The sequence below is a fragment of the Dendrobates tinctorius genome, unplaced genomic scaffold (assembly GCF_039654945.1).
Source record: "Dendrobates tinctorius isolate UK_male_01 unplaced genomic scaffold, ASM3965494v1 ptg000008l, whole genome shotgun sequence".
In the NCBI taxonomy this organism is placed as follows: domain Eukaryota; kingdom Metazoa; phylum Chordata; class Amphibia; order Anura; family Dendrobatidae; genus Dendrobates; species Dendrobates tinctorius.
Window position 1 is genome coordinate 27,527,127 of NW_027361676.1, and position 18,183 is coordinate 27,545,309.

An 18,183-nucleotide genomic window follows, 5' to 3' on the forward strand; every position below is an offset into this window, starting at 1 on the left:
AAACGTCTCTTTGACACTTTTCATTCCCTGCTCAACCCAAGAGTGCAGGCTCCAACCACAGAGCTTCGAGCTGACGATCTGGCCAATTACTTCAAAGAAAAAATTGATCATATCCGACAGGAAATTATCTCCCAATCATCTCATACCATGCACTGTCCTCCCTCCCCCACTGCATCTAGCTCACTCTCTGAGTTTGAACCAGTCACAGAAGAAGAAGTAAGCAGGCTACTTGTATCTTCTCGCCCAACCACTTGCACCAGTGACCCATTTCTGTCACATCTGCTCCAGTCCCTTTCCCCTGCTGTCACCCCTCACCTAACTAAAATATTTAACCTCTCTCTCTCTTCTGGTATCTTTCCCTCCTTACTTAAGCATGCCATCATACATCCACTACTTAAAAAACCATCCCTCGACCAAAACTGTGCCGCTAACTATAGACCTGTCTCTAATCTTCCCTTCATCTCTAAACTCCTGGAATGCCTGGTCCACTCCCGTCTGATCCGCTATCTCTCTGATAACTCTCTTCTTGACCCTCTCCAATCCAGTTTCCGCTCTCTACACTCTACTGAAACTGCCCTCACTAAAGTCTCTAATGATCTACTAACAGCTAAATCTAACGGTCACTACTCCATGCTACCGTAATTCTCTTGGATCTCTCTGCAGCATTCGACACGGTGGATCATCAGCTCCTCCTCACTATGCTCCGCTCCATCGTCATCAAGGACACCGTTCTCTCCTGGTTTTCCTCCTATCTCTCTGACCGCTCCTTTTCTATATCTTTCGCCAGCTCCTCCTCCTCTCATCTTCCCCTTACTGTTAGGGTTCCTCAAGGATCGGTTTTAGGCCCCCTCCTCTTCTCCTTGTACACTGCCCCTATTAGTAAAACAATCAGTAGATTTGGTTTCCAGTACCATCTCTATGCTGATGACACCCAATTATACGCTTCTTCTCCTGACATCACACCAGCCTTTCTAGAAAACACCGGCGATTGTCTAAACGCTGTGTCTAACACCATGTCCTCACTATATCTGAAACTGAACCTGTCAAAGACTGAACTCCTTGTGTTTCCTCCCTCTAATAATGCACCTATACCCGACACTGCCATTTCCGTGTGTGGTTCCACTATTACTCCCCAGCAACATGCCCGCTGTCTTGGGGTCATACTTGACTCCGAGCTTTCATTCACCCCCCCCACATCCAATCACTGGCTCGCTCTTGTTATCTGCATCTCAAAAACATTTCTAGAATTCGACCTTTTCTTACCTTTGACTCTGCACAAACTCTTACTGTTTCTCTTAATTATTCTCGTCTGGACTATTGTAACTCTCTGCTAAACGGTCTCCCTCTTACCAAACTTTCCTCCCTCCAATCTGTCTTGAATGCTGCAGCCAGGATCATATTCCTCGCCAATCGTTACACTGATGCCTCTACCTTGTGCCAGTCCTTACACTGGCTACCCATACACTTCAGAATCCAGTAAAAACTTATTGCCCTCACCCACAAAGCACTCCATGGCTCAGCACCACACTACATCTCCTCCCTTGTTTCAGTCTACCACCCTACCCGTGCCCTCCATTCTGCTGATGACCTGAGGTTAGCATCCTCGATAATCAGAACCTCCCACTCCCGTCTCCAAGACTATACACGTGCTGTGCCAATTCTTTGGAATGCACTTCCCAGGTCAATACGAGTAGTCCCCAATCCCTACAATTTTAAGCGTGCCCTGAAAACTCATTTATTCAGACTGGCCTACCGCCTCAACACATTAACCTAATCTATCCCTGTGTGGCACAGCCAAAGGGTTTACCATAACCAGGATCCCCGCATCATGTTCCCACATGCTTTATGCATCCATTAGCCCTCTGTGTCTGTACTGTTACACACTTAACATTCTGGCTGATCCAAAAAATCAGGGCAATTGTTACTACCCACCTTTCGTGTCTCCCCTTTTTCCCTCATAGATTGTAAGCTTGCGAGCAGGGCCCTCATTCCTCTTGGTATCTGTTATGATCTATGTGATTATTGTTATGCTGTAATGTCTATCGTCTGTACAAGTCCCCTCTGAAATGAAAAGTGCTGCGGAATATGTCGGCGCTATAGAAATAAAATTTATTATTATTATTATTTATTATACAGTATATATGGAGGCTATGAGGGGCGCATACTGTATGTGTGGGACTCACACTGTATATAGGAGGCTATGTGGGTGGCTCACACTATGTATGGGCTATGTGTTGGCTCATACTCTATATAGGAGGCTATGTGAAGGCTCATACTGTATATAGAGATGTGAAAGCTCATACTGCATATACCGGGAGGCGATGTGAGGCTCATATTGTATATAGGAGCCAATGTGGAGGCTGACATTGTAAATAGGAGGCTATGGGAGTGCTCATATTATATATAGGTCCGTGATTTCCCCATCCCCTCCGCCTGCCTCCAGTCTTTGAATGACAGGTCACTGCTGAGATATCAATAAGAGGAGGAAGGTCATTCCAAGACCGGAGGCAGGCGGATGTGGCAGGGAGTCACAGACAGGAAGGAGAAAGCCCAGTACACAGTCTGGCTCCTGTGCATAAAATCTAATTAGCATAAAACTTCAAATGGTGATTAAAGAAGAACCACAAAGCGGATTTCTTCATCAAAGGTATCAATGTAATTAGTATTACAGCACCATTACAGTCATGTCTTTACTTACATTACAAAATTGTGATGACAGGTTCTCTTTAACACCAGAGATCTTGAGAACGATGAGGACTTAAAAAGTAAAATATATCCCAAGATTTTAGAACTTTTCAATGCAATACAGTGACTGAGCTTGATTACATGAAACTAAAAATCCTTTCCAAAAATAAGACTTTATTCATGAAAAAAAGAATGAAAAGAAATATAAGATTCAGTTTGGCATCTTCCCTCTAAAGTGTGCTGCTCCAGGCAACCACCTAATATGTCTGCACAGTAAGTACAGGCCAGTCACTTGCCTCTGAAGCTCTGCCAGTATACTTGTATAACTAGTTTTATTGGCACATAAATATGGAGGCTTAGAAATCGTAGTATTTATTTATTTATTTTTTTACAAAGAACCTGTCACCATTCCTAACCTGTTTGGTCTGTTTTAGCATATACTTGTATACTCCCAAACAATTCTTTTTATAGAAGTCTTTGCTGTGCGAATTCTCTTCCTAGAAATATGTGAAAAAATTAACAACTGGACACTAGCACTTCAACATAGTCAGCAGTGATTGGCAATTATTTGTGTGCACAGACACCCCCCAAATGGGATCCGTCTGTTGTCAGTTTGATTATACATTTCTAGAAAGAAGAACAAAGTTCCGATCTATGGGAAGATGCACCTGAAATGTTATAATAGGGTGAATGCATTTACTTCCTAAACTGATGTGTCAGGAGAGCTGGCAAATTCTTTTTAAGTTGGATCAAATAGAACTTGGTCACGCTTTTCTATTACTCTGCATTTAAACGGGTTGTCTCTAATGGTTGAAATTGCAAAATGCTGTGACTTTTGGGTTTTCACTGGCTGTAAGGCCGGTTTCACATTAGCGCATTTTCAGCGCGCGCACGGCCGGGGGTAGCTCCGCCCCCGATCCGGCTCTCTGCCCGGCGTGCCCGCCCCTTGCTTGTAGCGCCGCCTCCTAGCGGACAGCGGCGCCTGCGATCGGCGCACCCTATCTTTAGCATAGGGTGCGCAGATCGTGCGCAGGCCGTGCGCTAGTTGCGCTTTGACCTGCGCTGCGCACTTTTGACGGTGCGCCGTGCGCGCCAAAATCCGAAAAGTTTGATTTTGGCGCGCACGGCGCACCGTCAAAAGTGCGCAGCGCAGGTCAAAGCGCAACTAGCGCACGGCCTGCGCACGATCTGCGCACCCTATGCTAAAGATAGGGTGCGCCGATCGCAGGCGCCGCTGTCCGCTAGGAGGCGGCGCTACAAGCAAGGGGCGGGCACGCCGGGCAGAGAGCCGGCTCGGGGGCGGAGCTACCCCCGGCCGTGCGTGTGCTGAAAATGCGCTAATGTGAAACCAGCCTAAGCCATACTCATCAACATTAACAGAAATAAACACGTAAAATAGATCACTCTGGTTGTAATGACTCTATCTAATACAGTTATGGCCAAAAGTATTGACACCCCTGCAATTTTGTCAGATAATACTCAGTTTCTTCCTGAAAATGATTGCAATCACAAATTCTTTGGTATTATTATCTTCATTTAATTTGTCTTAAATGAAAAAACACAAAAGAGAATGAAGCAAAAAGCAAAACATTGATCATTTCACACAAAACTCCAAAAATGGGCCAGACAAAAATATTGGCACCCTGAGCCTAATACTTGGTTGCACAACCTTTAGCCAAAATAACTGCGACCAACCGCTTCCGGTAACCATCAATGAGTTTCTTACAATGCTCTGCTGGAAATTTAGACCATTCTTCTTTGGCAAACTGCTCCATGTCCCTGATATTTGAAGGGTGCCTTCTCCAAACTGCCATTTTTAGATCTCTCCACAGGTGTTCTATGGGATTCTGGTCTGGACTCATTGCTGGCCACCTTAGAAGTCTGCAGTGCTTTCTCCCAAACCATTTTCTAGTGCTTTTTGAAGTGTGTTTTGGGTCATTGTCCTGCTGGAAGACCCATGACCTCTGAGGGAGACCCAGCTTTCTCACACTGGGCCCTACATTTTGCTGCAAAATCTGTTGGTAGTCTTCAGACTTCATAATGCCATGCACACGGTCAAGCAGTCCAGGGCCAGAGGCAGCAAAGCAACCCCAAAACATCAGGGAACCTCCGCCATGTTTGACTGTAGGGACTGTGTTTTTTTCTTTGAATGCCTCTTTTTTTCTCCTGTAAACTCTATGTTGATGCCTTTGCCCAAAAAGCTCTACTTTTGTCTCATCTGACCAGAGAACATTCTTCCAAAACGTTTTAGGCTTTTTCAGGTAAGTTTTGGCAAACTCCAGCCTGGCTTTTTTATGTCTGTATGGGTAAGAAGTGGGGTCTTCCTGGGTCTCCTACCATAAAGTCCCTTTTCATTCAGATGCCGACAGATAGTATGGGTTGACACTGTTGTACCCTCAGACTGCAGGGCAGCTTGAACTTGTTTGGATGTTAGTCGAGGTTCTTTATCCAACATCCGCACAATCTTGCGTTGAAATCTCTTGTCAATTTTTCTTTTCCGTTCACATCTAGGGAGGTTAGCCACAGTGCCATGGGCTTTAAAAGTCTTTATGACACTGCGCACGGTAGACACAGGAACATTCAGGTCTTTGGAGATGGACTTGTAGCCTTGAGATTGCTCATGCTTCCTCACAATTTGGTTTCTCAAGTCCTCAGACAGTTCTTTGGTCTTCTTTCTTTTCTCCATGCTCAATGTGGTACACACAAGGACACAAGACAGAGGTTGAGTCAACTTTAATCCATGTCAACTGGCTGCAAGTGTGATTTAGTTATTGCCAACACCTGTTAGGTGCCACAGGTAAGTTACAGGTGCTGTTAATTACACAAATTAGAGAAGCATCACATGATTTTTCGAACAGTGCCAATACTTTTGTCCACCCTCTTTTTTATGTTTGGTGTGGAATTATATCCAATTTGGCTTTAGGACAATTCTTTTTGTGTTTTTTCATTTAAGACAAATTAAATGAAGATAATAATAACAAAGAATTTGTGTTTGCAATCATTTTCAGGAAGAAACTGAGTATTATCTGACAAAATTGCAGGGGTGTCAATACTTTTGGCCACAACTGTATATGAGTTTCACTTTTTGTGTTGAAGAACTGAAATAAATAAAGTTTTTGATGATATTCTAACTTTGTCAGTTGCACCTGTACATCCATAGCAGAATAAACGCACATGCATTTTTAGTGTATTATAATTTTGTGAGACGCATCTGTATATATAATTTTTATAGAAAATTTTGTTAAACAGTAAAGTCAGCATTATTAGCAAAATAATCAAGTTTGCAGACTAGGTAAATAAGATTACTGAAAATAACATACTAATTATTCATTCACTGAGGATTATTTAGCAAAACGGGGCTAAAGCCCTGTTATGCAACACAAAAAAAGAAAACAACAGAACAATTCAAGTTACCATTACACTAAACCATAAACCATTATAGAAGTCATCGTAGAAACTGGATATAAGGGTAAAGATTCACTAATTTCTAGTCACTACCCAGTCAACTTTTCTAATCTCTCAGTTATTAATATGGAGTAGCCCTATGCTACCCTTTATGTCTTCTAGGATGTACCTGGTAGTTGAGACGAAAGGCCCTACCATTTTTTCTCCTTTTTCTCCTCCAGACTGCAATATTAGGCCGGGTTCACACTAAGGCTGGTTTCACATTTGCGTTTTTTAGCGCTGGAAAAAAACGCATACGTGCGCATGCGATTTTTCCCCTATATTTAACATGGGTGCGCATACATGCGCGCTTGTAAGCGCATGTATGCGATTTTCATGCGCTGCGTTTTTTTGGGGTGTGCGTTGGTATTTTCCAGACGCTGCATGTTGCATTTTTTGGCCCTGGAAAAAAGCGCATGCGCACGTATGCGCACGTTTTGCGCTAAAAATGGCCATTATAGCCTATGGATGCGCATACGTGCGCACTGGCATGCGCAGGTATGCGATTTTTTAGCGCTGCGTTTTTTGGGTGGTGTCCACTTTTTATCCTAGTTAGAATCTTCTAAAGTCAAAAAAAAAAGTCTATATAAAGGAGGTGCCTGCCAAAACTCTGCCACTACTACACTGAGAGATTGAAGAGCAGACAGTCAACCAAGAACCCATTATATCAGCGAAGAATGTGAGTATATTACATTATATGCCTGTCCTTTTAAATTATGTATGTACTAATGATTTTTATTATTTTTACATGCAGTATGTCTTCAGAATCCGAGTATTCCCCATCGCGGCAGGAATTGGCGCAAGCAGACCGTGAGGTGATTATTTTCGTGCATCTGGTAAGTATATCTGCTGCTTCTCCAAATCTCTTACGTTTTTTTCAACTTTCTTAAGACATCGTCATCATCATCTGCGGACGGCACTAGTGAGGGCGAAGAGCAGGAGCAGCGAAGCCAAGTCCCGGTGGTGATACGGAATGTAAGTATCAAATGATTTGTAATGTTCTTTATTTTTTATCTTCTATTTTTACTCATTTTTTTGTTTCTTTTTTTGTAACTTTTTATTCAATTTAAATTTGATTATTCTAATGAATGTGTTTTGTCTAGGTTCCACAACGGGATGAAGACGTCTACCTGGATAATGAGCAGCTCATCAGCCTGGTCCAGGAGCGTTCGCCGTTGTGGGACAGCCGTGACCGGCTGTACAAGGACAATGTGGTGACCCGGCGGCTATGGAATGAGGTGGCCGCAGCGTTGATGGATGGCTGGGACAGCGCCACAGCATCCTCCAAAAAGGCGTTTAGTGAGTATTTCCCTGCTCTGTATTGTGCCGCAGTGACTGTTGTCCTTGACGGCACTGTTGGGTTTCGTGCTAGGCGTATTCTAGCAGGAAACCCAACAGTGTCATCGGGGTCTACAGTGACTGCTTTGAGTATTGTATTGCTACATTGTGCCGCAGTGACTGTTGTCCTTGACGGCACTGTTGGGTTTCGTGCTAGGCGTATTCTAGCAGGAAACCCAACAGTGTCATCGGTGTCTACAGTGACTGCTTTGAGTATTGTATTGCTACATTGTGCCGCAGTGACTGTTGTCCTTGACGGCACTGTTGGGTTTCGTGCTAGGCGTATTCTAGCAGGAAACCCAACAGTTTCATCGGGGTCTACAGTGACTGCTTTGAGTATTGTATTGCTACATTGTGCCGCAGTGACTGTTGTCCTTGACGGCACTGTTGGGTTTCGTGCTAGGCGTATTCTAGCAGGAAACCCAACATTTTCATCGGGGTCTACAGTGACTGCTTTGAGTATTGTATTGCTACATTGTGCCGCAGTGACTGTTGTCCTTGACGGCACTGTTGGGTTTCGTGCTAGGCGTATTCTAGCAGGAAACCCAACAGTGTCATCGGTGTCTACAGTGACTGCTTTGAGTATTGTATTGCTACATTGTGCCGCAGTGACTGTTGTCCTTGACGGCACTGTTGGGTTTCGTGCTAGGCGTATTCTAGCAGGAAACCCAACATTTTCATCGGGGTCTACAGTGACTGCTTTGAGTATTGTATTGCTACATTGTGCCGCAGTGACTGTTGTCCTTGACGGCACTGTTGGGTTTCGTGCTAGGCGTATTCTAGCAGGAAACCCAACATTTTCATCGGGGTCTACAGTGACTGCTTTGAGTATTGTATTGCTACATTGTGCCGCAGTGACTGTTGTCCTTGACGGCACTGTTGGGTTTCGTGCTAGGCGTATTCTAGCAGGAAACCCAACAGTGTCATCGGTGTCTACAGTGACTGCTTTGAGTATTGTATTGCTACATTGTGCCGCAGTGACTGTTGTCCTTGACGGCACTGTTGGGTTTCGTGCTAGGCGTATTCTAGCAGGAAACCCAACAGTTTCATCGGGGTCTACAGTGACTGCTTTGAGTATTGTATTGCTACATTGTGCCGCAGTGACTGTTGTCCTTGACGGCACTGTTGGGTTTCGTGCTAGGCGTATTCTAGCAGGAAACCCAACATTTTCATCGGGGTCTACAGTGACTGCTTTGAGTATTGTATTGCTACATTGTGCCGCAGTGACTGTTGTCCTTGACGGCACTGTTGGGTTTCGTGCTAGGCGTATTCTAGCAGGAAACCCAACAGTGTCATCGGTGTCTACAGTGACTGCTTTGAGTATTGTATTGCTACATTGTGCCGCAGTGACTGTTGTCCTTGACGGCACTGTTGGGTTTCGTGCTAGGCGTATTCTAGCAGGAAACCCAACATTTTCATCGGGGTCTACAGTGACTGCTTTGAGTATTGTATTGCTACATTGTGCCGCAGTGACTCTTGTCCTTGACGGCACTGTTTTTTTTTATCAACAGTGGACAAAGTCCGAACACGTTGGCGTTCGATCAAGGACCGCTTCAACAGTGATGTTCGTGCTGAGGGCCAGGTTCGCAGTGGATCTGCGTCAAGGACCAGAACTAGATACCGTCACTATCATGCGTTGCAGTTCCTAAGACCGGTCCTTGCCACAAGATCGTAAGTATTATACATTTTGGGTTTTTATTTTTATTAATCTGTGTTTTTCTAATCCACAGCTGATGCTTCTTGTAAAGGCATGGTAGTAATGATTTTCCTTTCTTCCACAGCACCTGGAGCAGCACCCTGCAACCTGGCCCTGGAGCGGTCCTTCCTCGGACGTCCTCTGACCCGTCCCAGCCATCCGACAGCCAGGAAGCACCTTGCAGGTCAACCACACACACAGCTGGTGACCAGGAAGCTGGGCCATCAGGTGTTCCCCTGTCCCAGGTCTCTGCCACTGGTTATGCGGGCACTACCCGCCAGCGGCAGAGGGCCTTGGACAGGAATGTCTTGCCCGAGTTTATGCATTTGAGCGAGACATTTAATTCCAGCCTCAAGTCACTGTCCGACAGAGTTGAAAGCGGTTTTGCCCTCATGGAACGTGGTTTTAACCACTTTGAACACCGCTTCAATTCTGTAGAACAGCGCCTTGACCGTCTGGAGGCCGACCTCAACAGACCAGCACACCATTTTTTTAGTAAGATTGAAAAGGGCATGGCGGAACACCTTAGTCCTGATCAACAGCTGAATGTGCTGCAGGCCTGCAACAATGCTTTCTTGCAGGCTATGCAGCATAATCGGTACGGTCAGCAGTCAGTGGTGTCCTTTCCACCTGTGCCACCATTGACTCGCTTCACCTCACTACCGACTTGTGCTGCATACCACTGCACGGACACCTCTATTCAAAGCCAGGACACCCACCGTTACACCACCACAAGTCTGAGTGCAGCTGGTCACTTCACCGACACCACCATGGCAAGCGCTGCTCCTGTCTGGAGCACCACCGCCAATCCCATGCATGCGTGGAGCTCAGCCACCACTAGGCAAACATGGAACAGCCCTGCCGCTACAACAACATGTAGTAGCCCTGCCACCACCACTCTGCAAACCTGGGCCATCACTGCCGCCACCAGTCCTCCTGCAAGGACGAGCACTGACAACGAAGAGCAGCAGCAGCCACCTCAGCAGCAGCAGCCACCTCAGCAGCAGCAGCCACCTCAGCATCAGCCGCCACCTCAGCAGCAGCAGCCACCTCAGCAGCAGCCGCCACCTCAGCAGCAGCAGCAACCACCTCAGCAGCAGCAGCCACCTCAGCAGCAGCCGCCACCTCAGCAGCAGCCGCCACCTCAGCAGCAGCCGCCACCTCTGCAGCAGCAGCCGCCACCTCAGCAGCAGCAGCCATACCAGCAGACGGGGGACCTACATTCCATATTTGCCCCTACTTCAAGGCGAAATCAATCAAGGCGGGCATTGGGCCAAAGTCGGTCCAGGCACACAAGCCTACGGCGACATGCCTTTACAACTAATGTAACTGAACAGATTTCCTCTCCTACAAGTGTTCCAAGTTTAATTCCCTTAACTGGACTACCTTCCCCCACAAGTTTTGTTGCCCCTTCCCCTCAAACACCGTCTTCAACTGCAAGTGTTGCATATTCCCTGCACACCCCCAAATTGAAACCATCTGCCCCCAAACGCCGTAAAAAATAATTTTTAGTTTTTTTTTGTGATAAAAAATAAATTTACATTTGTGGTTCACCATTAATAAGTTTCATTAATGTTGTTTGCGCCGCTCACACACACTGATGGGTAAATACATGTTAAAAACCAACCCAAGGGCTAGTATAGTCATATGTGAAATAACATGGACTAGTATAGTCATTCCAAGGCCTAGTGTAATAACTCTAGTTTTACCAAATAGAATCTGGTTTCATGAAAAACAAACTGTTGAAACTTGTCTAAAAAATAAGTTTCTTTCTAGTTTCACCAGTTTGTTTTTTGTGAAACAAGATGCTAGTTGTTAAAAATCTAGTTATTACAGTAGGCCTTGGTATGACTATACTAGGCCGTGGTATTTCACATATTACTATACTACTAGCCCCAAGGCCTACTGTACTCATATTTGAAATACCACGGCCTAGTATAGTCATTCCAAGGCCTAGTGTAATAACTCTAGTTTTACCAACTAGAATCTATTTTCAAACTGTTGAAACTTGTCAAGTTTCACAAAAAGATACTAGTTGGCCAAAATCGAGTAGGCCTTGTTATGACTATACTAGGCCGTGGTATTTCACATATTACTATACTACTAGCCCCAAGGCCTACTATACTCATATTTGAAATACCACGGCCTAGTATAGTCATTCCAAGGCCTAGTGTAATAACTTGTAATGGAGCAGATTACATGAGCAGATTACATTCATCCACTCAATGCTGACTTGTATTCCCCATGGACTTTCATTGGGGTTGGGTTTTGAGGGTTGTGTTTTGAGAAAATCACATACTTTGTTTTAAACTAGTTGCACAATTTTCTCTTGAAAAAAAATGGTTTCCTGATTCATGGCCTGCAGCTTTGCTCATTCCAATATATTTCACGCAGACTAGCAATGCTGCATTTTAACTCGTATGTGTATTTACCTGCCCAGGTGTGTGAACATAACAAAATTCAGTTATACATGGGAAGTTTTTTAATTAATTGGAGTTTAAAAAATATAGTGCACTCAGTAATGGTATCAAATAAGGATTTTTATTACCATAAACAACAACATTACACCATTTCATCTTGCCAGTGCACCCGTCCTACATCAGAAATAAAGTAGGCCGCAAATTTGTCCCTCATTTGGCCAACTTCAACGGATGACCTGAGAGTGTGCTGAGTGAATTCAGGCAATGGGTTAGGAGCATCATCGTCCAGTTCAAAGGTCGGGTGCTCTTTAGCCATCACAAAGTTATGTAGAACCACACAGGCCTTCACCACCTCATCGACTGTTTCAAGTTTAAGATTAATGGCCGTGCCCAGAATTCGCCATCTGGAAACAAGAATCCCAAAAGCACACTCGACAGTTCTTCTGGCCCTGGTCAGCCTGTAATTAAAAATTTTTTTGGTGTGGTCCAAGTCCCGGCTGGAGTAGGGTTTCAGTAAGTTTCCGCACATTTGAAAAGCCTCATCGCCAACCATTACAAAGGGCAGTGGCGGAGCTTCGGTGTGAGGAAGAGGCCGTGGCATAGGGAAATTAAATTGGTTGCCATACAACCTCCGGCCCATGTCTGAGTTTTTAAAAGCCTGCGAGTCATTACCACGGCCAAATGCTCCAATGTCCACTGCTACAAACATACATCCGGCATCCGCAATTGCAATGAGTACTATTGAAAAGTACTTTTTGTAATTATAGTACTCAGATCCCGTTCTTTGGGGTTTGATGATCCGTATGTGTTTCCCATCAACAGCTCCCAAACAGTTGGGAAAATTGCATACTGTCCAGAATTTGTCAGCAATTTCCATCCACTTTTCAGCGGTGGGCAGGGGCATAAATTCTGGGCAAAGAACATTCCAGAGAGCCCGGCAGGTGTCAGCAACAATTCCAGACAAGGTAGAGATTCCAATACGGTACTGGAAGTGTAGTGAGGATAGGGTTTCTCCAGTCGCCAGGAATCTGTGAACAGACAAAGAAGTAAAATTAATATTTATGTATATTATTTTTAAAAACTATAAAAAAAAATATTAGTACATTCACGAAAACTAATTACCCAAGGTTTTGAATACTAAATTTACAAAAAAAAACATCAGACCACACCCCTTTGTTTTTAAAACATACCGTAATGTCACCAGTAGCCGTTCCTCAGGAGGAATCGCACGACGGAGCTGTGTGTCCTGTCTCCGGATGGATTGTTGGACACGAGCAAGCAAATCCATGAAAACTTTCGTGGGACATCCGGATATAATCAGTAAATTTCTCCGGGTTTGCACGTAGCTCGCTGTAGAGGGTGTGGTATGCCCCACGGCTCTCCCGGAGTTCAACAATCGGATGTATCCACATACGCCGCCGTCTTCGCTGCCTCTCTCTCTTCCTTTGTTCATGGCAAGCAACTGCATACGCCTGAGCCATCGCGATGTCCAAATCCAAGTTGAAGTGAAAACTCTTCCAGCGCAGATCCATGGTCACGAGAAGAATCAAGCAAATGTGAAGAATACTGTAGACAGGGTCTATATATATTAACATACCACACCCACAATGAAGTCCCATTGGTCTTGTGTGTTGTTGAATGGTTGTTTTTTCTTTTTTGTGGGGTTTTTCAAAAATCTGTAAAAAAACGCAAACGCACAAAAAACGCATACAAACGCGCAAAAACGCTGCGTTTTTTTCCTGCATGCGCATTAAAATGCTGGAAAAAAACGCAGCGTTTGTATGCATTTGTATGCGTTTTTTTAATGCGTTTTTTTGCGGGAAAAACGCGCTGCAAAAAAAAGCAAGTGTGAAACTAGCCTAACCTGCGCAAAATACGGTCCGTAGTTTACAGGCGTAATACGGATGAATGACCTCTAAATAGTGCTCCGTAGGTCATCCGTAAGCAAGGTGCGGTCACGTATTTTGCGCATGTGAGCATCCGTATGTAATCCGTATGGCGTCCGTATGCAATCCGTATGGTGAGATTTTCTCGCAGTCTTGCAAAATGGACATTTAATGGTTTTGAGGCCTGCTAACAATTTAAATCATTAGCCTCCACCCTATTTATTGGCTCAGGAACAGATGGCTGCCTCCATTCTGTCCATTTGTCACCTTGCCTTCACTAGGTGTGTTGGTGTTGTATGTGCAATATGGCAGAGGGTCTGAGTTTCAATACAACTGAGCAGGTTCTATTCAACTGGCTTTCGTCACGGCGCTTTGGGCAACCATACCCAGTGATAGTGGATCCGCGGAGGAGGAGACGCATGTGGGTCCATCCACTTTTGAGGCAACGACTCACAAGAGGTCATTTTCACCGCCTCTATTCTTCTCTGCGGGAGCATCCACTGAAATTTTACCAATACTGTCGCATGAGCATTTCCACATTTGATTGACTCTTGGAGACAGAGCGCCCTGGGATAACCTTTCAGGACACAAGGATGCGCAAAGCTATATCTGCAGAGGAGCGACTTCTACTCACAATACGGTATGTACTACACAACCACATTGTCTATGTTCATAATGTGTGGGCTAAAGTATGTTTTTTTGCCTTCTTGGACTAAGTTTAATGCCCTCATTTTACTCCAAATATGGTTCAATTTACACACCAGAATGTTAGCTCTAATATGTACTGCATATCACTTAGTAATTGTGCAACCAAATATGTGTGTGTTATTCTATCTCAATTCCTACCAAGTTTGGTCGGCATGTAACTGATGTTTTTGGACTTTCTGCATTCTAAAATTCTCTATTTCTGTTGTTCTACAGCTTCCTGGCCACTGGCCTGTCTTATGCCGCCCTCCACCATGAGTTTCTCATTGGAAGATCTACCATTTCTGGCATAGTGAGGTCAACATGTACAGAAATCTGGACAAGAGTCCATCAAGTGGTCATGCCCGAGCCCAGGATGGAAGACTGGTTGAGGATATCAAGGGACTTTGAGGAGGAATGCCAGTTTCCTAATTGTATTGGGGCCCTGGATGGCAAACATATACGGGTGCGTAAGTCTCCGAACTCTGGCTCCCAATTCTTGAATTATAAACAATACTTTTCTGTTGTATTGTTGGCTCTGGTAGACTCTCAATACAAGTTTATAATTGTTGACATTGGGGCCTATGGAAGGACGGGAGACTCTAGAGTCTTCAATACTTCCATAATGGCTCGGCGGCTACGCACCAACCAGTTGGATCTACAACCACCACACCAGCTACCAGGCTCCACTGAAGAATCAGTCCCTTATGTCCTTGTGGCAGATGAGGTGTTTCAGTTATCTCGCAATGTCATGAGGCCATATCCCCAGCGCAACCTTGACCACAGGCGCCGAATTTTTAACTTGCGCCTATCACGTGCTAGGCGACTGGTGGAGTGTTCCTTTGGCATTCTTTGTGCCAAATGGCAGGTACTCCAGTCTGCCATTCAGTTGAGTGAACAGAATGTTAATGAAGTTGTGAAAGCCTGTGTGGTTCTTCATAACTTCACCAGGATACATGATTGTTCCTCCTCTGCTGGTGTTGTGCGTAGGCCGGACAATGTGCGCAGAGTGAGACCACCTATGAACCCTCAACGTAGACTGCTCTCTGGCCTCAAAGTGCGTGATATTTTCACTAATTACTTCATCTCACCTGAGGGGGAACTTCTTGGCAAGACCATGCTGTGTCTATGTGATAATTTGTTTCTTTAAGTGTGTGTAAATATATATTACTCAACCCCTTATGATTCTATGACTGTTTCATTGCATTGTTTAGCATATGTTAGTATATTGACAGGGTTTTTGAGAAATCACACAGAGACGTTAACTGTAGTAGACAAATTTTTAGTTTTGCCTTTTTGTTTTTTTTTTCTTAAAGGCAAACATAATATTGCCATATGAAAACTTTGGCAATGGGCCAAATTGCCCTTTTTGCATTATCAAACTTTTTTGAAAAGTAACATTATATAACATAACCCAAAAAAACATTAGGCAATAACAACATTGCTGCATGAGAATATTTAAATACAAAGGAAAAAAATAGGTGATCTCCATAACCAAACTTAATGCTAAAAGATAACACTCACATTTCTTCAGAATGTTTTCCAATCATAGAAATATTCCACCATGACAGGCAAGGCTACCTCACGGCTTTCAGACAGATATTACATGTCTGTAGAACAGAGAATATTTAACCATGCTATACTGGAAAGGATGAAAAACAAAACTCACTTGTTAAGACATAGAGAGAGCGTGATATTCTGAAGGCTGGTCGCCTTGATTTGTTACTATAGATTGCTAGCAAAAAAGGTGACTACTTCACTAAGGCCAGCACGCCTTTCCTAGGCATGAACAAGTGAGTAGTGTATTTTCATCCTTTGACTTTACAGTATAGCGCGTTTAAATATTCTCTTTTGTACAGACATGTAATATCTGTCTGAAAGGCGTGAGGTAGCCTTGCCTCATGATGGATTCTTAATATGATTGGAAAACATTGTTAAAAAATATGAATGTTAAATTTTTTAACAAAGTTTGGTGATGGAGACCACCTGTTTTTTCCTTTGTATTTGGAGCACCAGTGAAACAGCACTGGACATCTACGGCCATCAGACTTATAAATCCTCATAGGTTGGGGAAGGGGAACGTGGAAGAGCAGCCTGTGGGTGCTGCTGGACACTGTGGCCAACATCGCCCTGTGTGGGATCATACTGTTGCCCATGATGTGGGAATTGTCCTGCCTCCTGGGAATGTTGGGGGTACTGGCCAGAGTAATGATGGGGAGGGGCATCTTGTTGGCTGTGGTAGGCACGTGGCTCATACCCACCAAGATAGCCATATCGTCCCCAACCAGGTTGGGACCAGCCTCCAACACTGGGTGGGTACAAGTGGCCATATTGGTGGGGTTGGCTAGAGGCTGACATTTTTGGCTGCTGAATAGAAGGTTGGGTAGTGGGAGGAAGGGGGTGAGGTGTAGGCCCACGTATTTGAGGATCCTCAGATCCTGCTTGAGCTTGCATTTGTGGGGGGTGCCTAAGGCGCATGAGATTTCGTGGTGAAAGCTGCCACCTCAATGTATTCAAATAGTTCGTAGGGCGTATTGGGGTATGTGCAGGCATCAAGCAGCATCTGAAAGCATCCTCTAATACGGAGCCTGACCTCACGGGAAAGGGCACGGAGATAATTGGCCAGGCTGCGAGAGTATGCCTCCTCCCCATTATCAGTGTTAACTCTGGCTAAATAATTCAGGACCCCAGTGTCCACATTAGTGCGGGTATCAGGGGTAGGTATTTGCTGTCTTCGGCTTCTTCCTCGCCGGGATGTGGCAGCAGGCTGAGGGGAGCCCCGGATGTGGCCAGTTGGGCTGCTGCTGATATTGCTCTGATCCTCTGCTGGTACTGATGCAGCAGCAGCACCAGATGGTTCCTGGTGGTGGGCTTTGGGGCGCAGGCAATGGCACATCCTGACTCGAGTCTTCACCCCTGCTCCTAGTAGGGGGAGAAGATGGGCCAGCCACCTCTTCCCCTGCAGACCCAGGATCAATGATGGGGTCTGTTTCCGAGCCAGTGCCTCTGTCCGTAAGGTTGGACTGAGTTCTGTGAAGAAATAGAACAGAGCCAAAAATAAATACCTATTTTTGGCCCTGTAAAGTATCTGTGTAATGTGGTGTGAGGTATCTACTTACGGTCTCAGATCCAGAATTGGGGCGAGGAAGGAGAGGAGGTCGTAATATATATATTTTCGTTTAACGTAGCCAGCATCCCCACTCCTGGACCGCTGCTGGCATTCCCGGCGGTATTGGTCCAGGATGCCTCGCCAGCATCTCATCACATCTTCCACTGCAATGTGACAGGAAATATTGTCAAAATCACATATTTGATAGGTCACATTTGCTACCAGTAGTCTAGGCATGGGGCCTTCTGGGGTGTGCTTTCTACCCATGGTGGCATATCTAATTGGGCAGATACACAGGGTCTCTTTAGTTGATGTTTCAAATAGCTACACTTAATAATTGGTTTGTCTAGGAGGATGAGGAGCTTGTGGCCTAAACCCAAATTATGGCTGTGTGAATCCACGTGTCACATCCAAATCTAACGGCCTCCTGAGGAAAAAAGCACAGGAAGGGGGGTGCTGATTCTATATTCCTTTTTTGTTGTGCGCTAAGGTTACTCATGTTTTGGCTTGTACTTACGAATTTTATGCTGCTCCTCACATGGCCGATCACCAAAGTCATGGTACATCTGGCGACAGATGCGCCTCCATGACGCCTCCTTTCTTGCCCGGTTGGAATAATGGGCATCACATTGGTCCCAGAGTTCGGGACGCTCCTGCACCAGGACTATTAACATTTCCACATTAATGTAAGTGGACGCCATGATGCTGCTGTACTCCGTGGAGGCGTACTTCCTGGATGTCTGGAGCGCTTTTTGAGCTCATTTGCATGTCTAGGCTTCCTGATGATGGATTGGCCCATTTCCTATCACCAGCCAAAAGACCTGCGTATTGCTCGCAGGTCACACGTGTGGTCCGTGTGTAATCCGTATTTTTTGCGCACCCATAGACTTGCATTGGCGTACTACGGCCGTAGTACGCTGA

The 18,183-nt window shown here is 45.0% G+C and overlaps 1 protein-coding gene across 1 annotated transcript; it reads left to right on the forward strand.

Moving 5' to 3' along the window:
* Positions 1-8,901: 8,901 nt before the first annotated feature.
* Positions 8,902-10,726, forward strand: LOC141091250 (uncharacterized). The gene is made up of 2 exons (XM_073576690.1): positions 8,902-9,138; positions 9,249-10,726. The coding sequence occupies exon 2, from the start codon at positions 9,484-9,486 to the stop codon at positions 10,666-10,668; it is 1,185 nt and encodes a 394-aa protein (XP_073432791.1). The 5' UTR covers positions 8,902-9,138; positions 9,249-9,483; the 3' UTR covers positions 10,669-10,726.
* Positions 10,727-18,183: the final 7,457 nt, after the last annotated feature.